Source organism: Oncorhynchus mykiss, chromosome 5 (assembly GCF_013265735.2).
Source record: "Oncorhynchus mykiss isolate Arlee chromosome 5, USDA_OmykA_1.1, whole genome shotgun sequence".
Taxonomy (NCBI): Eukaryota; Metazoa; Chordata; class Actinopteri; order Salmoniformes; family Salmonidae; genus Oncorhynchus; species Oncorhynchus mykiss.
This window is the reverse complement of record NC_048569.1, coordinates 58,195,400-58,221,765: the sequence shown is the minus strand read 5'-3', so window position 1 is coordinate 58,221,765 and position 26,366 is coordinate 58,195,400. Positions and strand designations below refer to the sequence as shown.

Below are 26,366 nucleotides of genomic sequence, written 5' to 3'. Positions count from 1 at the left end.
GGTCCGTTCCGTATTTCTCGGGTCATTAATCCTGTCGCATTTCGACTTCTTCTTCCGCGATATCTTCGTCGCGTCCACCCGGTCTTCCATGTCTCCTGTATCAAGCCCGTTCTTCGCGCCCCCGCTCGTCTTCCCCCCCCCCCCCCCCATCCTTGTCGAGGGCGCACCCATCTACAGGGTCCGTAGGATTTTGGACATGCGTCCTCGGGGCCGTGGTCACCAGTACCTCGTAGATTGGGAGGGGTACGGTCCTGAGGAGAGGAGTTGGGTTCCCTCTCGGGACGTGCTGGACCGTGCGCTGATCGAGGATTTCCTCCGTTGCCGCCAGGTTTCGTCCTCGAGTGCGCCAGGAGGCGCTCGGTGAGTGGGGGGGGTACTGTCATGTATTGTCATGTTGTGTCCTGTTCCTGTTCTTTCTCTTCACCCTGTCTCCCTCTGCTGGTCGTATTAGGTTACCTTTTCTTCCCCTCTTTCCCCCAGCTGTTCCTTGTCTTCTCTAACTACCTCCGTTCACCCCTTTTCCCACCTGTTCCCTTTTTCCCTCTGATTAGGTCTCTATATCTCTCTCTGTTCCTGCTCCTGTCTTTGTCGGATTCTTGTTTGTGTGTCTCATGCCTGAACCAGACTATCATCGTGTTTGCTGCAACCTTGTCCTGTCCTGTCGGAATCTACCTGTCCATCTGAGCCCACGTGTGTTCATCATTAAAGAAACTCTGTTTGTTAATTCGCTTTTGGGTCCTTATTCACGCACCTGACAACATGTGTGGAGACACATATATTGTACATTGATGAGGTAGTTAGTCCAACAAACAAAAAAAGCTTTCCAGTTTCACTGACTCACCCAATAATGCACAGCTCACTTGGCCGATGCACTCGTGCCAAAAGCTTCTCTTTCTTGTTTAGAAGTTGATAACTTGGTAGCCTACAGACAGATTAGTCTTTTCTTTTCAGCAGGATCCATTTGCTTTCCAACCTCTGTTTTCCCTTGATTGTATTTAAAAGAATACGAAAGGCCTGTTTTGGCTGCATGATGTTCACTGACAGATTTGCCACACCGTTCCCGACGGGAAGCATGCCTTGTGATTGGGCTACACACAATCCACAGATTACATTTTTTTTTAAATAGCCTATTGAACATCTGTGGCTAAATTATAGGCCTACTCCTTGGTGTCGTATTCTGAATTATGTAATTTATTTTTTAATAGACAGCAGTAATTCTAGAACTTTGGCAAATATATCTCAATTTAATCAAATCAATTATGAAGAGGGGGAGAGAGATGAAAGAAAGAGAATGTCATTCTAGTTCTGTGAGAGATACAGGCTTGCTTCTCTCTCTCACCACTGCAATGGCCACGCACTGGTTTATATGCTACAATGTTGCGCAAACCATGAGGACCAACACAAATCAATTCTTAGAATATTAGGCACTATTTTCACAGTATGTTTTTTTTAGGGAGGCAGCCAGGTGAATTACAGAGGAGTCAACTTGGATGAACTGTGATTGTTTTTATTAGGATTTCGACATTGCTAAATATTTTTCATGTCACGAGATGTGCCATATCCTGACAAATGGGTTCCGGAACAAAACAGTCCAAAACAGAGGTCAAATTAAGCATGGGTCCTAACTGTTTAAAAAATATATATACACACGGCCCTTCAGAAAGAATTCACAACCCATGACTTATTCCACATTTTGTTGTGTTACAGGATGAATTTCAAATGGATTACATTTAGATTTTGTGTCACTGGGAAACACACAATACCCCATATTATCAAAGTGGAATTATGTTTTTAGACATTTTTACAGATCTATTGAGATGTATTTTTGAGTCAATAAGTATTCAACCCCTTTGTTATGGCAAGCCTAAGTAAAAATGTTCTTAACAAGTCAAGTAATAGGCTCTAATTTCGGCTGGCGTTTCAGCAGCCATTGCAATTTCATCATGCAAAAACTGTCACACTGGCATTTTCCAGCAATATACCTGTCTTATATCAGCTCGCTTGTGCCCAGATAGGCAGGGTGGAAATATTTGAGGTGCATTCCTAAAAACATGATCCAAAGTGATAATTTCAGGCAGTGGTGAGTGGGCTGGATAGTGATATTTAAGACCAACCAGTAACGCAGTTGGTTATGGCATGACTTTTGACAGCGGAAAGGCAGCCTATCCAGCCATGACGCACACTGCCCTGTCTTTTTTATCCTGGCCATTTTATGACTCCTTATTTGTTGTTGTTTAAAATGTTATTCCAACCCAATTTATTAGAATGATTCACCTTTCTGGTATTACGGTGACAACGTCCTTGGCGCGCTTGCAATGCAACTTCTGGAGATGGTTCCGATTATGTTCATAAAACATAGGCCAATTTGGGAAGAGTATAACGGTGAGTGAACATTCTCCCTTACTCTTTATATTGGATCTTTGTCCAGCTACTTTTGACAAGTTTGGATGCGCATAAAACCCTCAATAGTCTGCATTGTTTTAATATTATATGCCCACAGGGAGAAATGGTGGTGCCTGTAAGTGTGACATAGCCTATTTAAAACAAGTTGTTGTTATGTTTAGTTTAGAATTTTATTAGAATTCTTCATTCTCTTTTTAGGCCTTATCAATGTTTAATTTAGCTTATTGACAATGTATGGCATGTCCATGCTGAGCCATAATGTAATTTACAGTAGGCCTAGCCACTACCGTATATCAGTGTGAATGCTACTGAAGCCATGCAATTACTTAGAACAATATGGACTGCAAATGGGTTCAAGTTAATGTATTTAGCAAATATTGGTCTACATTTTGTTATTTCATATCTGTAAGCCATTTAACAAACTATAGCAGACTAACATTAGACTTGGGAGTTGATTCCAAGGAAATACATAGGTTTGTTAAAATAGAGCCCAATAAGTTGCATGGACTAACTGTGTGCAATAGTATTTAACATTTTTTTGAAGGACTACCTCATCTCTGTACCCAACACATTCAATTATCTGTAAGGTCCCTCAGTTGACCAGTGAATTTCAAACACAGATTCAACCACAAAAGACCAGGGAGGTTTTCCAATGCCTCGCAAAGAAGGGCACCTATTGGTAGATGGGTAAACATAAAAAAAGCAGACAAAGAATATCCCTTTGAGCATGGTGAAGTGATTAATTACACGTTGGATGGTGTATCAGTACACCCAGTCACTACAGTCACTAGACGTCCTTTCTAACTCAGTAGCCAGAGAGGAAGGAAACCACTCAGGGATTTCACCATGAGGCCAATGGTGACTTTAAAACAGAGTTTAATGGCTGTGATAGGAGAAAACTGAGAATGGATCAACAAAATCGTATTTACAGTGCCTTGCGAAAGTATTCGGCCCCCTTGAACTTTGCGACCTTTTGCCACATTTCAGGCTTCAAACATAAAGATATAAAACTGTATTTTTTTGTGAAGAATCAACAACAAGTGGGACACAATCATGAAGTGGAACGACATTTATTGGATATTTCAACCTTTTTAACAAATCAAAAACTGAAAAATTGGGCGTGCAAAATTATTCAGCCCCCTTAAGGTAATACTTTGTAGCGCCACCTTTTGCTGCGATTACAGCTGTAAGTCGCTTGGGGTATGTCTATCAGTTTTGCACATCGAGAGACTGAAATTTTTTCCCATTCCTCCTTGCAAAACAGCTCGAGCTCAGTGAAGTTGGATGGAGAGCATTTGTGAACAGCAGTTTTCAGTTCTTTCCACAGATTCTCGATTGGATTCAGGTCTGGACTTTGACTTGGCCATTCTAACACCTGGATATGTTTATTTTTGAACCATTCCATTGTAGATTTTGCTTTATGTTTTGGATCATAGTCTTGTTGGAAGACAAATCTCCGTCCCAGTCTCAGGTCTTTTGCAGACTCCATCAGGTTTTCTTCCAGAATGGTCCTGTATTTGGCTCCATCCATATTCCCATCAATTTTAACCATCTTCCCTGTCCCTGCTGAAGAAAAGCAGGCCCAAACCATGATGCTGCCACCACCATGTTTGACAGTGGGGATGGGGTGTTCAGCTGTGTTGCTTTTACGCCAAACATAACGTTTTGCATTGTTGCCAAAAAGTTCCATTTTGGTTTCATCTGACCAGAGCACCTTCTTCCACATGTTTGGTGTGTCTCCCAGGTGGCTTGTGGTAAACTTTAAATGACACCTTTTATGGATATCTTTAAGAAATGTCTTTCTTCTTGCCACTCTTCCATAAAGGCCAGATTTGTGCAATATACGACTGATTGTTGTCCTATGGACAGAGTCTCCCACCTCAGCTGTAGATCTCTGCAGTTCATCCAGAGTGATCATGGGCCTCTTGGCTGCATCTCTGATCAGTCTTCTCCTTGTATGAGCTGAAAGTTTAGAGGGACGGCCAGGTCTTGGTAGATTTGCAGTGGTCTGATACTCCTTCCATTTCAATATTATCGCTTGCACAGTGCTCCTTGGGATGTTTAAAGCTTGGGAAATCTTTTTGTATCCAAATCCGGCTTTAAACTTCTTCACAACAGTATCTCGGACCTGCCTGGTGTGTTCCTTGTTCTTCATGATGCTCTCTGCGCTTTTAACGGACCTCTGAGACTATCACAGTGCAGGTGCATTTATACGGAGACTTGATTACACACAGGTGGATTGTATTTATCATCATTAGTCATTTAGGTCAACATTGGATCATTCAGAGATCCTCACTGAACTTCTGGAGAGAGTGTGCTGCACTGAAAGTAAAGGGGCTGAATAATTTTGCACGCCCAATTTTTCAGTTTTTGACTTGTTAAAAAAGTTTGAAATATCCAATAAATGTCGTTCCACTTCATGATTGTGTCCCACTTGTTGTTGATTCTTCACAAAAAAATACAGTTTTATATCTTTATGTTTGAAGCCTGAAATGTGGCAAAAGGTCGCAAAGTTCAAGGGGGGCGAATACTTTCCCAAGGCACTGTACTTCATGGTACTAACCTAAATGACAAGAGTGAAAAGAAGGAAGCCTGTACAGAATAACAAATATTCCAAAACAAATCAAATCAAATTTTATTTGTCACATACACATGGTTAGCAGATGTTAATGCGAGTGTAGCGAAATGCTTGTGCTTCTAGTTCCAACAATGCAGTAATAACAAGTAATCTAACTAACAATTCCAAAACTACTGTCTTGTACACAGTGTAAGGGGATAAAGAATATGTACATAAGGATATATGAATGAGTGATGGTACAGAGCAGCAAAGGCAAGATACAGTAGATGGTATCGAGTACAGTATGTACAAATGAGATGAGTATGTAAACAAAGTGGCATAGTATAAAGTGGCTAGTGATACATAGAAAACATGCATCCTGTTTGAAATAAGTCACTAAATTAAAAATTATTAACTTCATGTCCTGAATACAAAGTGTTATGTTTGGGGCAAATCTAACAAAACACATCACCGAGTACCACTCTTCATATTTTCAAGCATGGTGGTGGCTGCATCATGTTATGGGTACTGTATGCTTGTCATCGGCAAGGACTAGGGAGTGTTTTTAGGATTAAAATAAAGAACAGAGCTAAGCACAGGCAAAACCACAGTAACCTAAAACACAACAGCAAATATACACTGGAGTTGCCTAGTTAATGTTTTGACTTAAATTGTCTTGGAAATCTATGGCAAGACTTAAATGGCTGTCTAGCGAGGATTAACATCCAACTTGACAGAGCTTGAAGAACATGGAAAATAATGTGCACATTTTGTACAATCCAGGTGTACAAAGCTCTTATAGACTTACCCAGAAAGACAGAGCTGTAAACACTGCCAAAGGTGATTCTAACATGTATTGACTCAGGGGTGAGAATACTTATGTAAATTTGATATTTCTGCATTCCATTTTCAATACATTTTCCACTTTGTCATTATGGGGTATTATGTGTATATGGTTGAGAAAGAAAACAATTTCATCTTTTTTAATTCAGGCTGTAACACGGGGTATGAATACTTTCTGATGGCAGTCTTCACATCTGCTGATTTAAAATTACATTTAAAAAATATATATATTCAGAAAACTTAGGCTGGGCTTTGCTCCTTTCATATTTATTTTGAAACCGGCCTCAGTCCTCTGAATACCTAACCCTGGGATAGTTTCCTTTTTCATCTGGATTACAATTACACACATTTTAATGCCAAAGACACACCAGAATGGCTTTCCAAGAGGTGTTGAGTGTTTGTGAGTGGTCCTGTCTAAGCCCTGACTGAAAACTGCTTGAAAAATCGGAAATAAAGTTTGAATAGTGCTGTCCATCAGTTTCCCAACCACATTTACTGCACTTTATTTAACTAGGCAAGTCAATTAAGAACAAATTCTTGTTTACAATGACGGCCTATACTGGCCAAACTCGGACGACGCAGGGCCAATCAGAATCGGTGGACCGCATGAAGACGGAGAACAAACATGGCCCACCTGGGACAAACCTAATTGAAAATCACATTCACAGCCTAGTTATTGCCCATATAGGTCTCACTATACACCCATCCTTTTCCCAGATGTACAGTGCATTCACGTTACAGCCTTACTCTAAAATGGATTAAATACATTTTAAAAATCATCAATGTACACACAATACCCCATAATGAGAACGCGAAAACAGGTTTATATAAATGTACATTTATTAAAAATAAAAAAATAAAATATCTTATTTCATACAGTTGAAGTCGGAAGTTTACATACACTTTAGGTTGGAGTCATTAAAACTCGTTTTTCAAACACTCCACAAATGTTTTGTTAACAAACTATAGTTCTGGCAAGTCGGTTAGGACATCTACTTTGAGCATGACACAAATCATTTTTCCAACAATTGTTTACAGACAGATTATTTCACTGTATCACAATTCCAGTGGGTGAGAAGTTTACATACACTAAGTTGACTGTGCCTTTAAACAGCTTGGAAAATTCCAGAAAATGATGTCATGGCTTTAGAAGCTTCTGATAGGATAATTGACATCATTTGAGTCAATTGGAGATGTACCTGTGGATGTATTTCAAGGCCTACCTTCAAATGCAGTGCCTCTTTGCTTGACATCATGGGAAAATCAAAAGAAATCAGCCAAGACATCAGAAAAAAAATTGTAGACCTCCACAAGTCTGGTTCATCCTTGGGAGCAATTCCCAAATGCCTGAAGGTACCACGTTTATCTGTACAAACAATAGTACGCAGTAAGTAAGTATAAACACCATGGGACCACGCAGCCGTCATACCGCTCAGGAAAGAGAAGCATTTGGTCTCCTAGAGATGAACGTAATTCGGTGCGAAAAGTGCAAATCAATCTCAGAACAACAACAAAAGGACCTTGTGAAGATGCTGGAGTAAACAGGTACAAAAATATCTATATCTACAGTAAAATGAGTCCTATATCGACATAACCTGAAAGGCCGCTCAGCAAAGATGAAGCCACTGCTCCAGTACTGCCAATAAAAAAGCCTGACTACGGTTTGAAACTGCACACAGGGACAAAGATCGTACCTTTTGGAGAAATGTCCTCTGATCTGATGAAACAAAAATAGAACTGTTTGGCTATAATGACCATCGTTATGTTTGGAGGAAAAAGGGGGAGGCTTGCAAGCTGAAGAAGACCATCCCAACCGTGAAGCACGGGGATGGCAGTATCATGTTGTGGGGGTGCTTTGCTGCAGGAAGGACTGGTGCACTTCACAAAATAGATGGCGTCATGAGGAGGACAATTATGTGGATATATTGAAGCAACATCTCAAGAAATCAGTCAGGAAGTTTAAGCTTGGTTGCACATGGGTCTTCCAAATGGACAATGATCTCAAGCATACTTCCAAAGCTGTGGCAAAATGGCTTAAGGACAACAAATCAAGGTATTGGAGTGGCCATCACAAAGCCCCTCAATCCCATAGAACATTTGTGGGCAGAACTGAAAAAGTGTGTGCGAGCAAGAAGGCCTACAAGCCTGACTCAGTTACACCAGCTTTGTCAGGAGGAATGGGCCAAAATTCACCCAACTTATTGTGGGAAGCTTATGGAAGGCTACCCAAAATGTTTGACCCAAGTTAAACAATTTAAAGGCAATGCTACCAATTACTAATTGAGTGTATGTGAACTTCTGACCCACTGAGAATGTGATGAAAGAAATAAAAGCTGAAATCATTCTCTCTAATATTATTCTGACATTTCACATTCTTAAAATAAATTGGTGATCCTAACTGACCTAAAACAGGGAATTTTTACTGGGATTAAATGTCAGGAATAGTGAAAAACTGAGTTTAAAATGTATTTGGCTAAGGTGTATGTAGGTATTCAGACCATTTGCTATGAGACTTGAAATTGAGCTCAGCTGCATCCAGTTTCCATTGATCAGCCTCGAGATGTTTTTCAACTTGGATGGAGTCCACCTGTAGTAAATTCAATTGATTGGACATGATTTGGAATGGCACACACAGGTCTATAGAAAAGGTCCCACCTGTTGATAGTGCATGTCAAAACAAAAACCAAGTCATGAGGTCGGGAAGGGTACCAAAAAAATTACCGCAGCATTGACAAACTAAGCAATCGGGGGAAAAGGGCCTTGGTCAGGGAAGTGACCAATAACCAGATGGTCATTCTGACAGAGCTCCAGAGTTCCTCTGAGGAGATGGGAGAACCTTCCACAAGGACAACCATCTCTGCAGCACTGCAGCCAGACAGAAGCCACTCCTCAGTAAAAAGGCACATGACAGCCCGCTTGGAGTTTGCCAAAAAGCACCTAAAGGACTCTGACCATGAGAAACAAGATTCTCTGGTCTGATGAAACCAAGATCGAACTCTTTGCCCTGAATGCCAAGTGTCACGTCTGGAGGAAACCTGGTACCATCCCTACTGTGAAGCATGGTGGTGGCAACATCCTGCTGTGGGGATTTGTTTCAGCGGCAAGAAATGCGAGACTAGTCAAGTTCGAGTGAGAGATGAATGGAGCAAAGTACAGAGGGATCATTGATGAAAACATGCCCCAGAGCGCTCAGGACCTCAGAATGGTGCGAAGGTTCACCTTCCAACGGAACAATGACCTTAAGCACACAGCCAAGAAAATGCAGGAGTGGCTTTGGGACAAGTCTCTGAATGTCCTTAAGTGGCCCAGCAAGAGCTCAGGCCTGAACCCGATCTAACATCTCTGGAGAGACCTGAAAATTGCTATGCAGCGACGCTCCCCATTCAATCCTTGAGAGGATCTGCAGAGAAGAATGGGAGGAACTCCCCAAATATAGGTGGGCACGCTTGTAGCATCGTACCTAAGGTTGCACATTTTGAGTAATATTCAGAGGTGGAAACTTTCTGTGGGAATATATGGGAATTAACTGGAATATATGCAAACTAATATTAATACCATTTAAATGTAGATGTTTTTTTTGCATTGGATATATTTACCATATCATACAGAGACTGAAACATAAACCTTTTACCTTATCATAAGTAGACTTTATTTGCAAATGATTCAATCCTTCCAATTTAGTTAAATTAGTTGACTTCAGCTGGGATGATTTCACTGAACAACAAAAGAAAGGGAATATTGAATGATCCCCAATGATCCATCACATCTCCCAAAACCGTTTTCAACATACATCTGTAAAATGATGGTCTAGAAACTAAGGCTTTGGTGGTCTTCCTCTCAGGCTTCCATTTCTTCTCTCTGGACCACCTCAATGTCCACCTCTTGAACATCAGACTCTGGGCCTCATATTCACTGTCACTTTCCAACCTTGTTGAGGATGACTCGTTGCCAGGTGAAAAAAGACTCAAATTTGCCCAGATGGCCACCAATTTTTCAACTCTTGTATTGGTCAGTTTGTTGCATGCTTTGGTGTGTGTGTTCCAAAACAAGGACCAGTTGCGCTCTGAGGAGGATGCTGGTGTGATTTGGAGGATGATGGAGGCATCAGGTGAGAGCCTCAGATCCACAAAGTCCTGTCCACCAGGTGGCTGATGAGATATGTTGGCACGACTGCCATATATAATTTCCATCTCGGAAGTGTACTTCGCCAGACTGCCAAGAACATTGCACTCATCCAGGCCAAGGTAGTGAGACATGGTAGTGATGACACTATTGGCCTTGTTGATCTCTGCACCAGACAGGATGCTCTTGCCAGCATACTTGGGGTTCAACATGTACCCTGTGGCGTGTATGGTCTTCACGCTTTTTGATGTATTTCAGAACTGCAGTTGCCCCTGCTTGGAGCAACAGTGAAGTGGGCAGGGCAGTATGGATTTCTTATCTTACATCTGCAAGCAGAGTCTGAACATCAGACAGGATGGCATTGTCTCCCTAAATCTGTGCAATGGCTACTGCTATATGTTTCAGGAGTTTTAGGCTGCTTACCATGCTCTCTCAATACATAATCTAGGAGGATCCTCTTGATGGGGCTGTCCATATCAGCAGACTGTGATATGGCCATTTCTTGGAGAGACTCCTTCCCCTCCAGGAGACTGTCAAACATGACAACACCACCCCAACGGGTTTTGCTGGGCAGCTTCAATGTGGTGCTCTTATTCTGCTCACTTTGCTTGGTGAGGTAGATTGCTGCTTTAACTTGATGACCCTTCACATACCTAACAATTTCCTTGGCTCTCTTGTAGGGTGTATGCATTGTTTTCAGTGCCATGATGTCCTTGAAGAGCAGATTCAATGCATGAGCAGCACAGCCAATGGGTGTGATGTGAGGGTAGGACTCCTCCACTTTAGACCAAGCAGCCTTCATGTTCTAAGTATTGTCTGTCACCAGTGCAAATACCTTCTGAGGTTCAAGGTCATTGGCGACTGCTAATTATTTACTAAATAACAAAAAATCATGTATGTCATATACAATATATTCACCCCATCCAGTATTGTAATCAAAACTTACCAGAAAGCATGTAGTCTTTGGCTCAGACAGTGTAGTAGTGTGGGCTCAATAGCATCTCATTAGTGTGCAAGATCTTGAGACTCAGCTGTTCATGTGATGGAAGAATGCACCTTGCATGCAATTGGGGATAGTTTAACCAAAATATGCCACAAGACCTAGAATTGCCTTGTGTATCCCACAAAAAAGGTTCACTTATTAGCTTACTTTTTAAAATGAATTTAAGCAAAATTCCGGGGCTTAATTTCCCATGGAAAATTTCCGGAACAATTCCGTAAATTTACCGGAAAGTTTCCGACCCTTTGCAACACTAGTCATACCAAAGAAGAATCAAGGCTGTAATCGCTGCCTAGTGTGCTTCAACAAAGTACTGAGTAAAGGGTCTACTACTTATGTAAATGTGATAATTACTTTTTTGCTTTATCATTATGGGGTATTGTGTATAGATTGATGAGGGAAAAAAACAATTGAATCCATTTTAGAATGAGGCTATAACATAAGAAAAAAATGTAGAAGTCTTAGGGGTCTGAATAATTTCCAAATGCACTGTAACCCATTTGGGTAAACCACTAGGGCAACTTATGAAGCCCAACATGGCAACCACGTGGGGCAAATGTGGATACTGAGGACAAAACCTTGTGGGTCCCTGTTGTGTTTCCCTCATGGGGCCCGTGAAACAGCCCTCCATTAACCATATAGGCCCCACATGGAAATGTTAGCTGGGTTATTTTGGTGAGGTGGTCATTAAGCTGACCAATAAGCATCCTCCAAAATTCCATGACCGTCACAGCCATACCTTTTGGGGCGATAAGGTAAGGAAGTGGTGAGGGTGTGGTGGGAGGGAACACAGCTTTGAATCTTAATTACCTCAGCCAACAGCCAAGACATTGACACAGAAGCTCTGGGACGCCTTCACCCGGTGTGGCAAGACCGCAGCTGAGGGAGGCAAACAGAGAGTTGGGTTGAGATACCTTGTCATCACTTTTCTACCCTGATTTTTTCAGATCTTACTTATACAGCTGAAGAAAATACATATTCTACCAGTGCAGAATATATCATTATTCCACAAGAACCTCAAAATAGCTCAGGATGAGCTACTCTGTTCAACAAACTTTCACAATGGATTCTAGGGAATAAGTACACTAGTGAATAGTGGGCCTATTTCTCACTGGGGGCCTTTTTCTCCAAGAAAAAAAAAGGTTAATGAACCAGAACAGACAGTTATTACATACATCTGTGTCACTTCAGTGAGGCTCATAATATAGTTAAGTGCAGAGTCATAAAAATACACACAGGACCTCTTGAAGTTCTCTGCATAGTGACGCACACTACGGTTTCATAGCAGTAATGCTCGTGGAATCCTAAGATGGCTAACTTTTGCATGTAAATTATGAAACCTTTGGAAGGTGATAAGAACAGAAAAACACGCCCAAATGTCTTGAATTATAAGCAGGACAAGCATTCACACTCTTTGGATACTGTATGACTCCTAAGGATAGATTCAAATGTTTGTTAAATTAAGTTAACTTAGCCAAGCCAATTCCATTATTAATAAGGTTTAAAGTCAAATAGAATTAGCCTTAAGCAAAAGACGCATGTGTATCAAAGTTTGGGCTGAGAAAGATAGTGATAAGAAAAGATAAGCACAACACCCTAAGATTGGCACTGAAACGACAATGATCAAATCTTATTGGTCACATGCACTGAATAGAACATGTTCAACAGGTACAACAGACCTTAGTGAAATGCTTACTTACGAGCACCTAACCAACAATGCAGTTAAAAAAGTAATAAATGAATAAGACAAAAGTAACAAGTAATTAAAGAGCAACAGTAAAATAACAATAGTGAGACTATACACAGGGGGGTACCAGCAAAGAGTCAATGTGCGGGGGCACTGGTTTGTCGAGGTGATTGAGGTAATATGTACATGTAGGTAGGGTTATTAAAGTGATGATAACAACAGAGAGTAGCAGCGGTGTAAAAGAGGGGGGGTCTGGGTAGCCATTTGGGTAACCATTTGATTAGATGTTCAGGAGTCCTATAGCTTGGGAGTAGAAGCTGTTTTAGAAGCCTCTTGGACCTAAACAGTGCCCTCTGCACTATCCCACCGTAAGTAACCCAAGTTACGGAAAATACAGTTTTGTCATACCGTGCATTTATATTGTGGTTTATTTTCCCACATTACATCTCTGTATCAAATTAAAGCCTGCTGTTGTGATTGACATCAATTGCCAAGTAGTGTATGCAAACTGAATCTGACATATCCAATGATGGTGAAACCAAATAAATGTTTATCTTCATTATACAGCTTGTCACACAGGCTGCCAAACTACAAACACTGCATATTTGGGCATCAGTTTTGTAAATATTTTCTAAGCGTCAGTCAAGCTCAGATTGCATATTTTGTTCCATGGCAATTGGAAAAATCTGTTGAAAAGCAGTAGTACTCCATCTACAGGACACAAAAAGTAATCTTTATCAGAAGACTACCATACACTGTGCATTCTAGTTACTGCCCCTCACAATCATTAAGTAATGCGTATAGGCTACTCCTGTAAAAATAATCTACTTTATTTGTAAAGCGCTTGTCAACATAGTGCTCAAAGATCCAAATAATAAGCTGCCATCTAAGCTGTTAAACGTTTCCCCATTCAAAAGGTACTACAATAACATACAGACAGTATACGGACCAGACAGGGGGATTATGTCTGTGAAACAGTAAATTGTTGTTAACTACATATGTATGTGACCCCATGTGAAATGTTTGTACAGGATGCGAAGGGACACATTTTTGTCATACCACAGACCATGCTGTCCCACACTGCCTACCCATGACTGACTGAGCAGAAGAGCTACTATGAATGTCTGAATGGGATACAGATTTACAATTGTTAGCTTAGTTCCTTGGCACTGCATGCAAACTCCAGCAGAGGCTGAGGACCTTCTATTTATACTCAATCAGCAGTAAGTTTGATAGCATGAGTGAGTGAGTGAGTGTGTGAGAGAGGGACGGAGAGATAAATTAGTTGAACAGGAAGAGGGGAAGATAAAGAGAGGAGGGCAAGATTGTATAAATATTTTCTGGGAAATTCATTCTAAATTCATATGGTAATGATGGCCTTCCAAACAGCCATTAAGCGCTGTTCATAAAAACGTCTGAATGTTTTAGTATCAGTACTCATAATGTAAACAGTCTTCTTTGCCAAATATAATAATCATGCTTGCACAATCTAGTCTCTGAACTTCTTAGCAAAATCTGTAAATTGGAATAGCCTGAACAATGTGGCCCAAGTTACAATGAAGGAACAGATACGAAAGGATATTTCAGAAAAAGTCTTCAGAAGTTTCCTGAACAACTCGTTTCGAAATGTGTTAATTTCGCGAGCTACAATTAATATATGATCAGTTACACTGATGCCTAATTCATTTCTAGCTAGGCCTACACCATGTAGGCTACATAAATAATAGAACAAGATGACCTAGAAATAAAAATACAATTATTGGACCAATAGATAGGTCTATATTACAACCCTATTAAAATACCAAGAGAATATTGACAAACAAGTTTGTGGAGTATTCTGATTACATGAAAATGAACTGTAATCAGTTAAATTACAAGCAAAAATATTGTAATCAGATTACAGATACTTTTGACAAACTAGATGATTATGTTTAAATTCAGAAAGGATGTTTGCTAAAAAAAAAAGCACAAGTATGGTCCACCTGAGCGAGTCTGACCACAAGTCAGGGACCACTATGATGACACACCAAATGTGTCTGATGGATCCTTTGTCTTCTTCTAATGCCTTAAGAATAAATTAATCCACAAGTAACTGAAAATAATCTGATTACGTTACTGAGTTTGGGTAATCCAACATTTACTTCACTGATTACCAGTGGCGCAAAATACTTAAGTAAACATACTTTAAAGTACTACTTAAGTAGTTTTTGGGGTATCTGTACTTTACTATTTATATTGTTGACAACGTTCACTTTTACTCCACTACATTCCTAAAGAAAATAATGTACTTTTTACTCCTAACATTTTCTCTGCCACCCAAAAGTACTTGTTACAATTTGAATGCTTAGCAGGACAGAAATTGTGAAATTCACACACTTATCAAGATGTCATCCCTACTGGGTCTGATCTTCCGGACTCAATAAACACAAATGCTTCATTTGTAAATTATGTCTGAGTGTTGGAGTGTGCCCCAGGCTATGCATAAATAAATAAAAACAAGACAATTGTGCCATCTGGTTTGCTTAATTTAAGGAATATGAAATAATAATACTTTTACATTTTATACTTCAGTATTTTTTAGCAATTACATTTACTTTTGATACTTAAGTATATTTAAAACCAAATACTTTTAGACATTTACTCAAGTAGTATTTTCTGGGTGAATTTCACTTTTACTTGAGTCATTTTTTATTAAGGTATCTTTACTTTTACTGAAGTATGACATTTGGGGACTTTTTCCACAAGGGATTACAATTTTGGACAGGTAACTAGTAACAAATGGATTGTGTTCAGAAAGTAACTCTCCCAACCCTGTATAAACTGGATAAAGACAAGACACAAATGACACACCTGCCAGAATTGAGTAAGGCACGTAGGCTAAACTTTAAGATTTCCAGTTAGTGGAAGACACATTTTGGAAATTAAAAGAGTTTAAGAGAGCCATTATTGAGTTATTCCCCCTGCATTTCTAGGCTATATCCAATTACAATCAAAACATACTTTGTTTAATTCCTTGACAAATGTAAATCCCACATTTCACTGTTTTCGAAATGTAGTGTTCCTTTTTAAAAGTCTCCTGCCGTCAACATGTAACGTTATTTGAAAAGTTTCACTTTCCTACCTTTGGTCGACTTTAGTATTTCAGATAAGAAATACACCACAACTGCAGGTTATGAAGGAAAATGTAGTTCTGTTTCTTCATTGAAGTTCGTTGTCTTTATCACCGTACTTTTTTTATTATTGCTTTTTAGACTTGAAACTCTGTCCGTGCTGCTTTCGTTGCGAATGGCGTTCAGTCACATGCCAGGAAATGTTTGTGGCTGTAAACAATGTTCGCGTGCAACCGAGCAGGACACGCAGTTCAGTCAAATTATGGGAGGCTGGAAGCTGAACAGTGAGAAGCCAAATCGTTTTTTTCCGCTCTTGTCACCGTCTTGTCAATGACAACAAGCCTGGAGTTTATTGAGAAAGTGACCTACTATTGTCAATTTTCCCGGTTGTTGTCATAGCATTACTTTAGTTAACACAGGTAAATAAAAAAAAATTGTGCTATTGACTAGCTGTTTGTGGGTCACTTAAAAAAAATGTGTCTTAGAATAACAATTTATATAACCCTACCCCATAATATATATATATATATATATATATATATATATATATATATATATATATATATATATATATAACACGTCTGGAGAACAGAAAACATAATTCAATGGTTTATTTAATTCAAACCATACAAAAATTAGGCATATTGGTCATTGAGTATTTTCAAGAAGCAGAGAATTTGGAGCAGCTTTATTTCTAATGATACCTGACACATTGGCTGCATTTACACAGGGGCGTATTCATTATAGAAACAGTTTAACATTTAAAACAAAACGGAAGCAAACAGTGCAAAAGGAACGAAACGAATACCCGAATTGTCCAATAGAAACTATCGTTTGCGTCTTCTGTTTGGAGTAAACGGTTTATTTTTAAATACTTTACCGGTTGTCCATGCATCTTTTTGCAGGTAGGACTGTGAGACATCCACAGTAAAGTATAATTAAATAAACGTTTCAAAGCGCTGGTAGAGCGTTAAGTATTCTATAATCACTTGAAGCATGCCACAAGATGCAAATACAGGCATGATACTTGCCAAGCTCATGCACGCGTTTACATAGTTCGGTGCATGCTTCAGGTGATAGAAATCGGAACGCACTACCAGTGCTTTGGTAACTTTATTGGATTATACTTTCCTGCGGATATATTGTCTGGCATTCCTAAAGTCAAAAGAACCAACAGCGGGTAGAGTATGGTTTCCCAAAGTTTTTAGGCTGCTAACCCCATTAGATAAAAAAAAGTGATGTAATCAACAGCTAATGTTTACTTTTTAAATTGGAGCTATGACAGTCTATTACAAATCAGTTGGACAGTACTTTTGACATTATTCAAATGTGATGGAAGTATGGTTTGAAGTGACTGAAATGCATCAAAAAGGTATTGGGAAGTTCAGAAGATCATCGGGCAATATGCAATAAACAATGTGCAATAGGCAATAAACATTTTTGAGTTTCTCTCAGGAAACTTTCCTTATCCAAACACATTTCTACCAGACGTAGAATTCCAGATAACCCAATTCTGTACATTTGCCAATAATTGGGCTTTTGACCAATCAGATCAGATCAGATCTTTTTGCAATAATTGGACAAAAGTGCAGAATTGGGCTGCCTGTGTAAGCGCAGCCATTGTCTGTGCATCTTCTACATTATGGTTCTTGACGCATCCATCCATCTGTGAATGAATAGTACTTCACCTTGGGCCAATGATCAACTTTAGTATGCTGCTGACCAACCTCAGAGTAGATATTCTGTACTACATCACAGGGTTGATTGTAGCCTTGGGCTATACTGATTTCTTTCAAACATTTGTCACTTTCCAGCAGCCAGACAAAACAAACAAAGACAGGAAAAAAACATGATGGTGGATGACATGTCATGAACGGCACCATCTGAACCCAAACAAAAGACTGATTTACATTCTATCAGTTCTGGGTCAATGGCTTTGTCTCATGATGTGTTATCTTTCAGAATTGTTTTGTTGGAGAACGGGCAAATGGAGACTCTTCATTCATCTTGCCCTGAAAACAGGAATAAAAAGGAGTTTGAATTAATTTGGATTCAAAGATTTCTACCTTTTGAACACATTGTATGAGAGAGAAAAAGGACTGGAGCATAAAAAGTGCTTAAAGCACAACATATAGAAAAGGAAACCATCTTTGCATAGAATTAATAGTCAATTTAATTTATCTGATAAATTCTCCTAATTCTCATATGTTAACATCCATTTTGGTTTGGTTTCCTGTGCGTTACACAGCATTTCTTCTATATCACTTCCATATCTGAATGTCCTGTACATTCAACGGAAAGCTCTTTTGCATGCAATATCTGTCGTATGCTATCCTCACAGAAAAATCTACTCACCATTGGCACATCTTCGAGCCTCTCAAACTTTGAACCTCTGGAATTAATGAACTTTGCAATCCCAACAGCCAGTAGAAGACCCAGACAGATGCAAAATATGCATAGGACTGCTACAAGACCCGGACTCCTTGATAAGTCATGGCTCCCATCACTTTGTAAAGCTAAAGAATAAATTACAGTGAAAAAGTATAGTTACGCAAATATATGAATCAGTTGTCTTAAAAGTCGTCAACTGTATTGATTAATTCTGTGGCATTTACAAAACATGAAAATACTGTTATCTTGAAAACGTAATTATAATAGAACCTAGGTGCCCATTGGTAACAGCTTTACCGCTAAGACTCACTGTCTGCAGGGATTCATTTCATGAATTCAATAATATACTATTTGAATCTGAAACACACACCTGTGCTTGAGCTCATGTTCCCTGTGGTAAAATCAGAGTTTGGTGACAAAGTTGACGAGAAGTTTGAGGATGTGGAGTCATGAGAAGTTGTTCCAGTTTGGGTCTGATTTGTAGAAGTGTCAGCTGTAAAACCTGTAGAGGTGGTGCTACCATCGGATGCTTTTGATGGAGTCAGTGTCTGAGAGGATTGGGAGCGCTCAGTTGTCGGTGATGATTCCAATGGGACTTCAGTGTTACCAGTAGGAGCTGAATCAAGTGTTTTACTGACTATGAGACTTGTTATACTGGCTTTTGAGGCAGGGACCACTGTGGTGATGCTAGACAATGTTGGGGTAGACTTGTTGGTAGCCTTCGATGAAGACAAGTTTGGGGCTCCAGTGGACCCTGCATTAAAAGATAGTTTTTATTGAATCATTTCACATTTACAAACTAGGCATGCATACATATATTTATCATATTTAGTTATGCTCTGTAACTGGAGATGTCGGGGTGCCCTGTTAACCAATCAGTATCGGAGTTCAATGTTTTGAGACAATTTTTTTGTTGTTAAACACATTGAGACAACCTGGTATGCATTCGGGTAGTCTCTCGTGATAGACTGTTACTGGCCAGCGCACAAGCAACATTTGGTTCTGTACTTGGTCGATCTGGGGTGTCAAAAATAAATGTAATGTGGAAAAGTCTAGTTCCCTTCTGTTTTTCTAATGAAAAACAACACTTCACATTTGCATATAATGAAAGTAATTTCCCCGTCATTTGCATTGAAGAAGATACGGAGATGACGGGGTGCCTTGTAAGGATCCGACGGCGAGTGTAAGTAATCCGACTCTACCATCAGTCCTGTTAGCCAACATGCAATCATTGGATAATAAAATGGATGAGGTCCGATCAAGACTATCCTACCAACGGGACATTAAATACTGTAATATCTTATGTTTCACTGAGTCATGGCTGAACGACAACATGTATAACATACAGCTGGCTAGGTTTTTGGTGCATCAGCAAGATAGAACAGCTGCCTCCAGTAAGACAAAGGATCTATGTCTATTTGTAAATAACAGGTGTTCCATGAAATCTAGTATTAAGGAGCTCTTAAGGTTTTGCTCACCTGAGGTAGAGTATCTCATGATAAGCTGTAGACCACACTATTTACCAAGGAATTTTTACATAATTTCTACCAGCATGTTACATGTGCAACCAGAGGAGAAAAAAACTCCAGACCACCTTTATTCCACTCACAGAGAAGCGAAAAAGCTTGCCCTCCATTTGGCAAATCTGACCATAACTCTATCCTCCTGATTCCTGCTTACAAGCTAAAACTAAATTACTATGGCATTGAGGAGTACACCACATCAGTCACTAGCTTCATCAATAAGTGCATCGGTGACATCATCCCCACAGTGACTGTACGTACATACCCCAACCAGAAGCCATGAATTACAGGCAACATCCGCATGGAGCTAAAGGGGAGAGCTGCCGCTTTCAAGGAGCGGGACTCTAACCCGGACGCTTATAAGAAATCCCGCTATGTCCTCCGACAGGCAAAGCGTCAATACAAGACTAAGATCGAATTGTACTACACCGGCTCCGACGCTCGTCGGATGTGGCACGGCTTGCAAACTATTACGGACTACAAAGGGAAGCACATCCGCGAGCTGCCCAGTGACACAAGCCTACCAGATGAGTGAAATTACTTCTATGCTCGCTTCAAGGCAAGCAACACTGAAGCATGCATGAGCACATCAGCTGTTCCAGACGACTGTGTGACCACACTTTCCGTAGCCAATGTGAGTAAGACCTTTAAACAGGTCAACATTCACAAGGCCGCAGGGCCAGACATATTACCAGGATGTGTACTCCGAGCATGCGCTGACCAACTGGCAAGTGTCTTCACTGACATTTTCAACCTGTCCCTGACCGAGTCTGTAATACCAACATGTTTCAAGCAGACCACCATAGTACCAATGCCCAAGAACACCAAGGTAACCTGCCTAAATTACTATTGACCCATAGCACTCACGTCTGCAGGCTGGTCATGGATCACATCACCACCATTATCCCAGAAACCATAGACTCACTTTCCGTAGCCAATGTGAGTAAGACCTTTAAACAGGTCAACATTCACAAGGCCGCAGGGCCAGACATATTTTTTGCATAACGCCCCAACAGGTCCACAGATAATGCAATCTCTATTGCCCTCCACACTGCCCTTTCCCACCTGGACCAAAGGAACACCTATGTGAGAATGCTATTCATTGACTACAGCTCAGCGTTCAACACCATAGTGCCCTCAAAGCTCATCACTAAGCTAAGGATCCTGAGACTAAACACCTCCCTCTCCAACTAGATCCTTGGACTTGCTGACGGGCCGCCCCCAGGTGGTAAGGGAAGGTAACAACACATCTGCCACACTGATCCTCAACACGGGGCCCCTCAGGGGTGCATGCTCAGTCCACTCATGTACTTCCTGTTCACCCATGACTGCATGGCCAAGCACAACTCCAACAACATCATTAAGTTTGCAGAAAACACAACAGTGGTAGGCCTGATTACCGACAACGATGAGACAGACTTCAGAGACCTGTGGTGGCAGGATAACAATCTCTCTCTCAACGTGATCAAGACAAAGGAGATGATTGTGGACTACAGGAAAAGGAGGACCGAGCACACACCCATTCTCATCGACGGGGCTGTAGTGGAGAAGGTTGAGAGCTTCAAGTTCCTTGGTGTCCACATCAACGAACTATCGTGGTCGAAACACACCAAGACAGTAGTAAAGAGGGCACAAAAATGATTATTCCCCCTCAGGAGACCCCCCCCACCCCCATTTTTACACTGCTGCTACTCTCTGTTTATTGTCTATGCATAGTTACTTTACCTCTACCTACGTGTACATATTTCCTCAATTACCTTGACTAGCCTGTGCCCCCGCACCTTGACTCTGTAGCGGTACCCCCCGTATATAGCCTCACTACTGTTATTTTATTGTTCCTCTTTAATTATTTATTTTTCAATTTTGTATTGTTTTTTACTTCAGTTTATTTGAGTAAATACTTGAACACTTATTTTTCTTAACTGCATTGTTGGTTAAGGGCTTGCAAGTAAGCCTTTCATTATAAGGTCTACACCTGTTGTTATCGGCGCATGTGACAAATTACATTTGATTTGATTTAAAATGGTAAGATGTTTAAAAAAAAACTTAGTGATTACCAAAGTTCTAGAGCAGGACTTTAACAGACAACCATCGATTCAACTCATCCCAAACTCATATTTGCTTGGACACACACCACTGGCCCTTTAGTTTTTGTTGCAACTTTCTTCATTAGTGACCTAATGTTCTATGGCGTAAGAAAATCCATTGGTTAAATTCAGATCTTTTATATAATACTTTGTAGCTGCTTGTATGTGCAATATACAGAAATAAATCTATTTCACTTGACTTGAAACCACAATGTCCTGTATACATATTTCCTGGTCATGGTTGTTTTACGGTGTGACCATAACCTCCCTGTGTTGCATAATTTTGCAGGCACAACGGAGCTCTCCATACAGTTTAGGTAAATTATTATCTAAGGGAATAGGTTTTACGAAGAAGATTTTAAATATTGACTTACCTAGAGTGACGGCTACCAAAACAAAAGGTAGAAATAAAGTGACACTCGTTGCTCCCGCCATGTTTCCCTAGAGGTATAGACGTGATGGTCAACTTGACAGCATGCCCACATTAATACATCCTTGAAAGCAGGATGTTGGTGAATGGCCAGGGAGATCTGCATCTTTTATTCCGTGCATATTCAATGCCTGGAGCTGGCGAGTCACTGTTTGAACAAGTATGTTTGCTCAATAATGAAACTAACCACCCTTAGAGCTGAGGGAGTTGAATGGCAGTCTACAGTCAAGAGGCATTAAAGTGGGATACATTTTTCCACAAAACAATTCATATCCTTCAAACACACATTCACAGGATAACTTTCTTAATGCATATTTAGTTCTGTCACCTATTATTTAATATCTACTGTTTTTAAAATGATTAGAAAAAACATAAAGCCACTTGATTTCCTAAAAATACAAGTAAAACACAAAAATAAAGCAGCATTGCATTGTCTGAGAAGATAATCACAGTTGAACATGAGGACCCTTGAAACATAATTTGCTGTCCCTTCTTCCTGATTACATTTATTCTGCCCATCCCACAACAGTGTACGTAGATTAGTAGAACATTGACAAAAGTAAATGATTGAGTAATCAGAGAAACTACTTGCATAGGATTTCACAGGCTTCTCGGGTCCTTCCTGTTTGAAATACACTAGTTTAGTGGATAAGGAAGTTGAACGTTGTCTTAGGATTCTTAGTCAACAGGCGGAGGAATTCCTCAATGCACAAGGGTGTTTATGGATTAAATGTTATAATACCTGAATCTATAACCCCCGGTCATACCAAAAATGTGGGTTTTTAAATCTGTGCCACATCGCCCTTTGATCCCTTTCATACAAATTCATATAAGTAGAAGTGCAATGTGTTATGAAGGTACGACAACTTCACATATATTTTTAAAATGTTGTATTTTCTCCCAAAAATAACATGACATGTTATTCATGTTTCAAGTGTTAATTACAGCATTTAACTTGAACTTTTTCCATGTGCCTACGCTAATACAAGATCATCAAATTATATGTATTATAGACGGACTGTGCATAATCTATAATTTCCATTCTTCAACACATTTGCCATAAATGACCAACTATGTAATAACTACATCACATTCCTCCATTAACTTTTGGTTCTGTAAATCCTTTTCAGTGTCGATTTTAACAGGTAAATCTTGGTGGGGGAAAAAAAAAGTGTAATGCATGCCAGCAAAGCCACTACACAACACTAAACAATACATGAATTGCACAATAACGGTGACAAACGGTGCACACAAACTGTTAAGGCCTACATAAAGCTGTCCCAACAGCAGTCCCAACATCTTACCACTGCTACACCTGGTTATCAGCGGAGCCTTGTCTGGCAGTGAAACAGTTCATTCAGCCTCATTTACTGCCTTTAAAAAAACATAGCTGATATTGTTGACTTGCTTAAACAAATGTGGTTTTTAATGACAATTGAGATATACAAACTATGGCATAAGGGGACGACAAGTGGATAAGAGGCAATCCGTAATTTCGATTTAAGACATTGAAAGAGCGAGCTAGGACGGACGTAGTCTATATGACTATTTGTTTAGCAGTTTTGAAATGTACAGTGACAGAATTCAGAACATGGGCCGTTTTCCCTGTACACCAAGTTAGAACCATAGGATAAATAAATGGGGCTTATAAGCAGACAATGAAAGCTCTTACAATATTCAATGATTACATTTCTCTAAATCAGGTTATAGGCTACATGTGCACCACCAAGTCAGGACAATAGGTGAAATTAAGAGGGGTAAATATATCAAATTATTAGGGTGAGGCACATGGGCTACTAACATTTTACTGCACAACATACAGTTTCTTAGCTACAGTATACATATCTACCTGACAGTTGTTTTGAGCGTGGCACAAATCATGCTTCATTGACAGCATGGCCAATGTTGATTGTTTATCATTTTAAACTTGGAAAAGAGCCCCTTAATCCCAGATTTTGGACCACACAGCCACTATCACTGATTCCTTCCAAGCCACTCATTGTTGAATTTGCAATTTCCAAATTGTTGTGTAATATCCAATGGCCGATGAGCCGATATGTTTTATCTATAATTTCTCTTCATTATTTCTCTTCATATGACAAGGATTAACAAGGATTTGCCAGTAGATTGTCGACTTGATTCATGATGATGACTGCTAGCTAAGATTTTGAAAGTATGATGTTGACATGATCAGTCCAATCAAAGCTACTGTACATATAACGTGATTTGACGTCATATTATCTGTGGCCAATGACCTTGAGCCTTATTGGATGGGCACTTCTAATTTAACTCTATGGCAGCACCCAAGGGGCTAGAATTTTTGAGGTCTAACCTAAGACTTGGCGGTGACGTAGTGTCCCTATGAGCGACAGAACACTGAGCCAATCACGGCGCAGTGCTCTATATTTTCTGTTGGCTTGCCCCAACACCACAGAAAGCACTGAGCTAGGCTGAAACAACTGGATTTTGGAGCTGCCTTAGTCAAGAAAACAAAGAGACCATCTTGTATTCTTTATTAACTCAACGATATATATATATATATATATATATATATATATATATTACATTGTTTGCAAACTGATATGTGGCATATTAATGCCAAAATAACATGCAAATCAGGCAAGTCAAAAATGTGGGGCTTAAAACAGCTGAGGCGCTGAATGACGGGTCAATGGCATGATTGATATCTTAACCAGTAGGATACCATTATGTGAATATTACACCAGAAAAGTTCTGCAATACATAAAAATGCACATATAATCATACACACATTTAAATTATACACCCTGCAGTGTGCAAGAGACAACTGTTCCAAGAATGAAACATTGATATTCAACTCTTTGGAGTTCAGTACTAGGGCAATCAGACCACACCAATCAGCCTATAGTTAGACATAACAAACAAACGGTTACAATCAGACCCTAGGGTTCCAAATGTCACAATCTCAGTCAAATCAACCCTCTACATTCTCTGTCATCAGATACAATATAACATATAAAGTGGTATAATTTGTAATGTAGTGAACTTTATGCCATAATCCAGTCCATGTATTTGTACTGTGGGATTCCAGTTCCATGTTTTACAGCAGCCAGACGGTGGGAGGGATATGATATGTGAACTATGTAATGCCAGCATACTTCTGAGTAAAGTTAAACTAAAGTATACGAACGCCCTGACCTCAGTTCTTATAAACATAAGCAATCTAAATAACTGAATGTTAAATAATTAAACAACAAACACATTCTACACATCATACAATACTGTACTTAGCTTATAGAACTCACAGAACTTGTCTTTGAATTCCTGTGTGCCTTTGGATAGACTGTGTCCTTCCATTACTCCCATGCCTGCAATCAGCAAAGGGGACGGATTGGTGCATTTACTGTGTCAAAGTCTGGGATGTCTACTAAAAGACTTAACAGTACATAGTAAGTATAACAATGGAACACATACAGATGACATCCTATCACCATAGTATGCCATTTGTCATAAAGCCAAGGTAACCTTTGACTGAATCTTTAATGTCTAGTTTTGACGTACACAAACCCTTTTCTTACCTCACTAGTGTCTTGAAGGAATTGAACTTTGACTCCACACACACACACACACGTAAGGTAAACATGCACAAGGCGTTTTCACATTCAGTGCCAGGTTTCCCGATTGCGATGGAACTCAGGCTTATGAGTGTTTAAAGGAGTCATCTTCCCTACAATGGCCGAAGATGTAACGTGTTTCCCAAAACACCAGTCGCATAATAACATCAGCTCCTAGAGAGATTCCTTACAAAACAGTTTACCAGAAGTTGTTTCTGGTGAACACGAGTTCCAAGACCAGTAACAGTTGATGACCAATCATGGGGATTAGAAAAATGGAAACCAAGCTAGTTACCTACAAAAGTTGTTCAGTGAGTGTCTAACTCATTAATTAAACATGCTAATAAACTTGAAAATTTTATTAGCTAAATTATGCCTAGTTAGCAATGTCATGTTTTATGAGAGAGTGAAACATTTTGTTGATACCAATTTCAATCTGTCAGTGCCACTGACTGGCTCGCGCTTAGCTAGCTCATGTTAGCAATCATATTTTTGCACAACACACTTGAAATATATTTGCGGTGCACTCACTCATAACACTTTTTTTTGAGTGATAAATTAGTTTATCGTCTTCAACATTGATAAGGTAAGCAAATGCATGTATAATTCTCATAAATGTA

At 39.7% G+C, this 26,366-nt stretch overlaps 1 protein-coding gene across 1 annotated transcript; it reads right to left on the bottom strand.

The window, feature by feature from the left end:
* Nucleotides 1–16,395: 16,395 nt before the first annotated feature.
* Nucleotides 16,396–22,379, bottom strand: LOC110524142 (nuclear pore complex protein DDB_G0274915). Its single transcript, XM_021603505.2, has 4 exons — nt 22,098–22,379; nt 18,484–18,867; nt 18,078–18,238; nt 16,396–17,734 (listed from the first exon to the last, which is right to left on the bottom strand). Exons 1-4 carry the CDS (start codon nt 22,156–22,158, stop codon nt 17,681–17,683), a joined length of 660 nt encoding a protein of 219 aa, XP_021459180.2. The 5' UTR covers nt 22,159–22,379; the 3' UTR covers nt 16,396–17,680.
* Nucleotides 22,380–26,366: the final 3,987 nt, after the last annotated feature.

What these genes read in the sequence shown, in the direction of transcription:
- LOC110524142 (XM_021603505.2), bottom strand. Translation starts at nt 22,158, where the DNA reads ATGGCGGGAGCAACGAGTGTCACTTTATTTCTACCTTTTGTTTTGGTA. An exon ending in GAACATGAGCTCAAGCACAG is followed by an intron (nt 18,239 to 18,483) that starts GTGTGTGTTTCA and finishes TTTATTCTTTAG; the next exon opens with CTTTACAAAGTGATGGGAGC. An exon ending in GGCTCGAAGATGTGCCAATG is followed by an intron (nt 17,735 to 18,077) that starts GTGAGTAGATTT and finishes TCCTGTTTTCAG; the next exon opens with GGCAAGATGAATGAAGAGTC.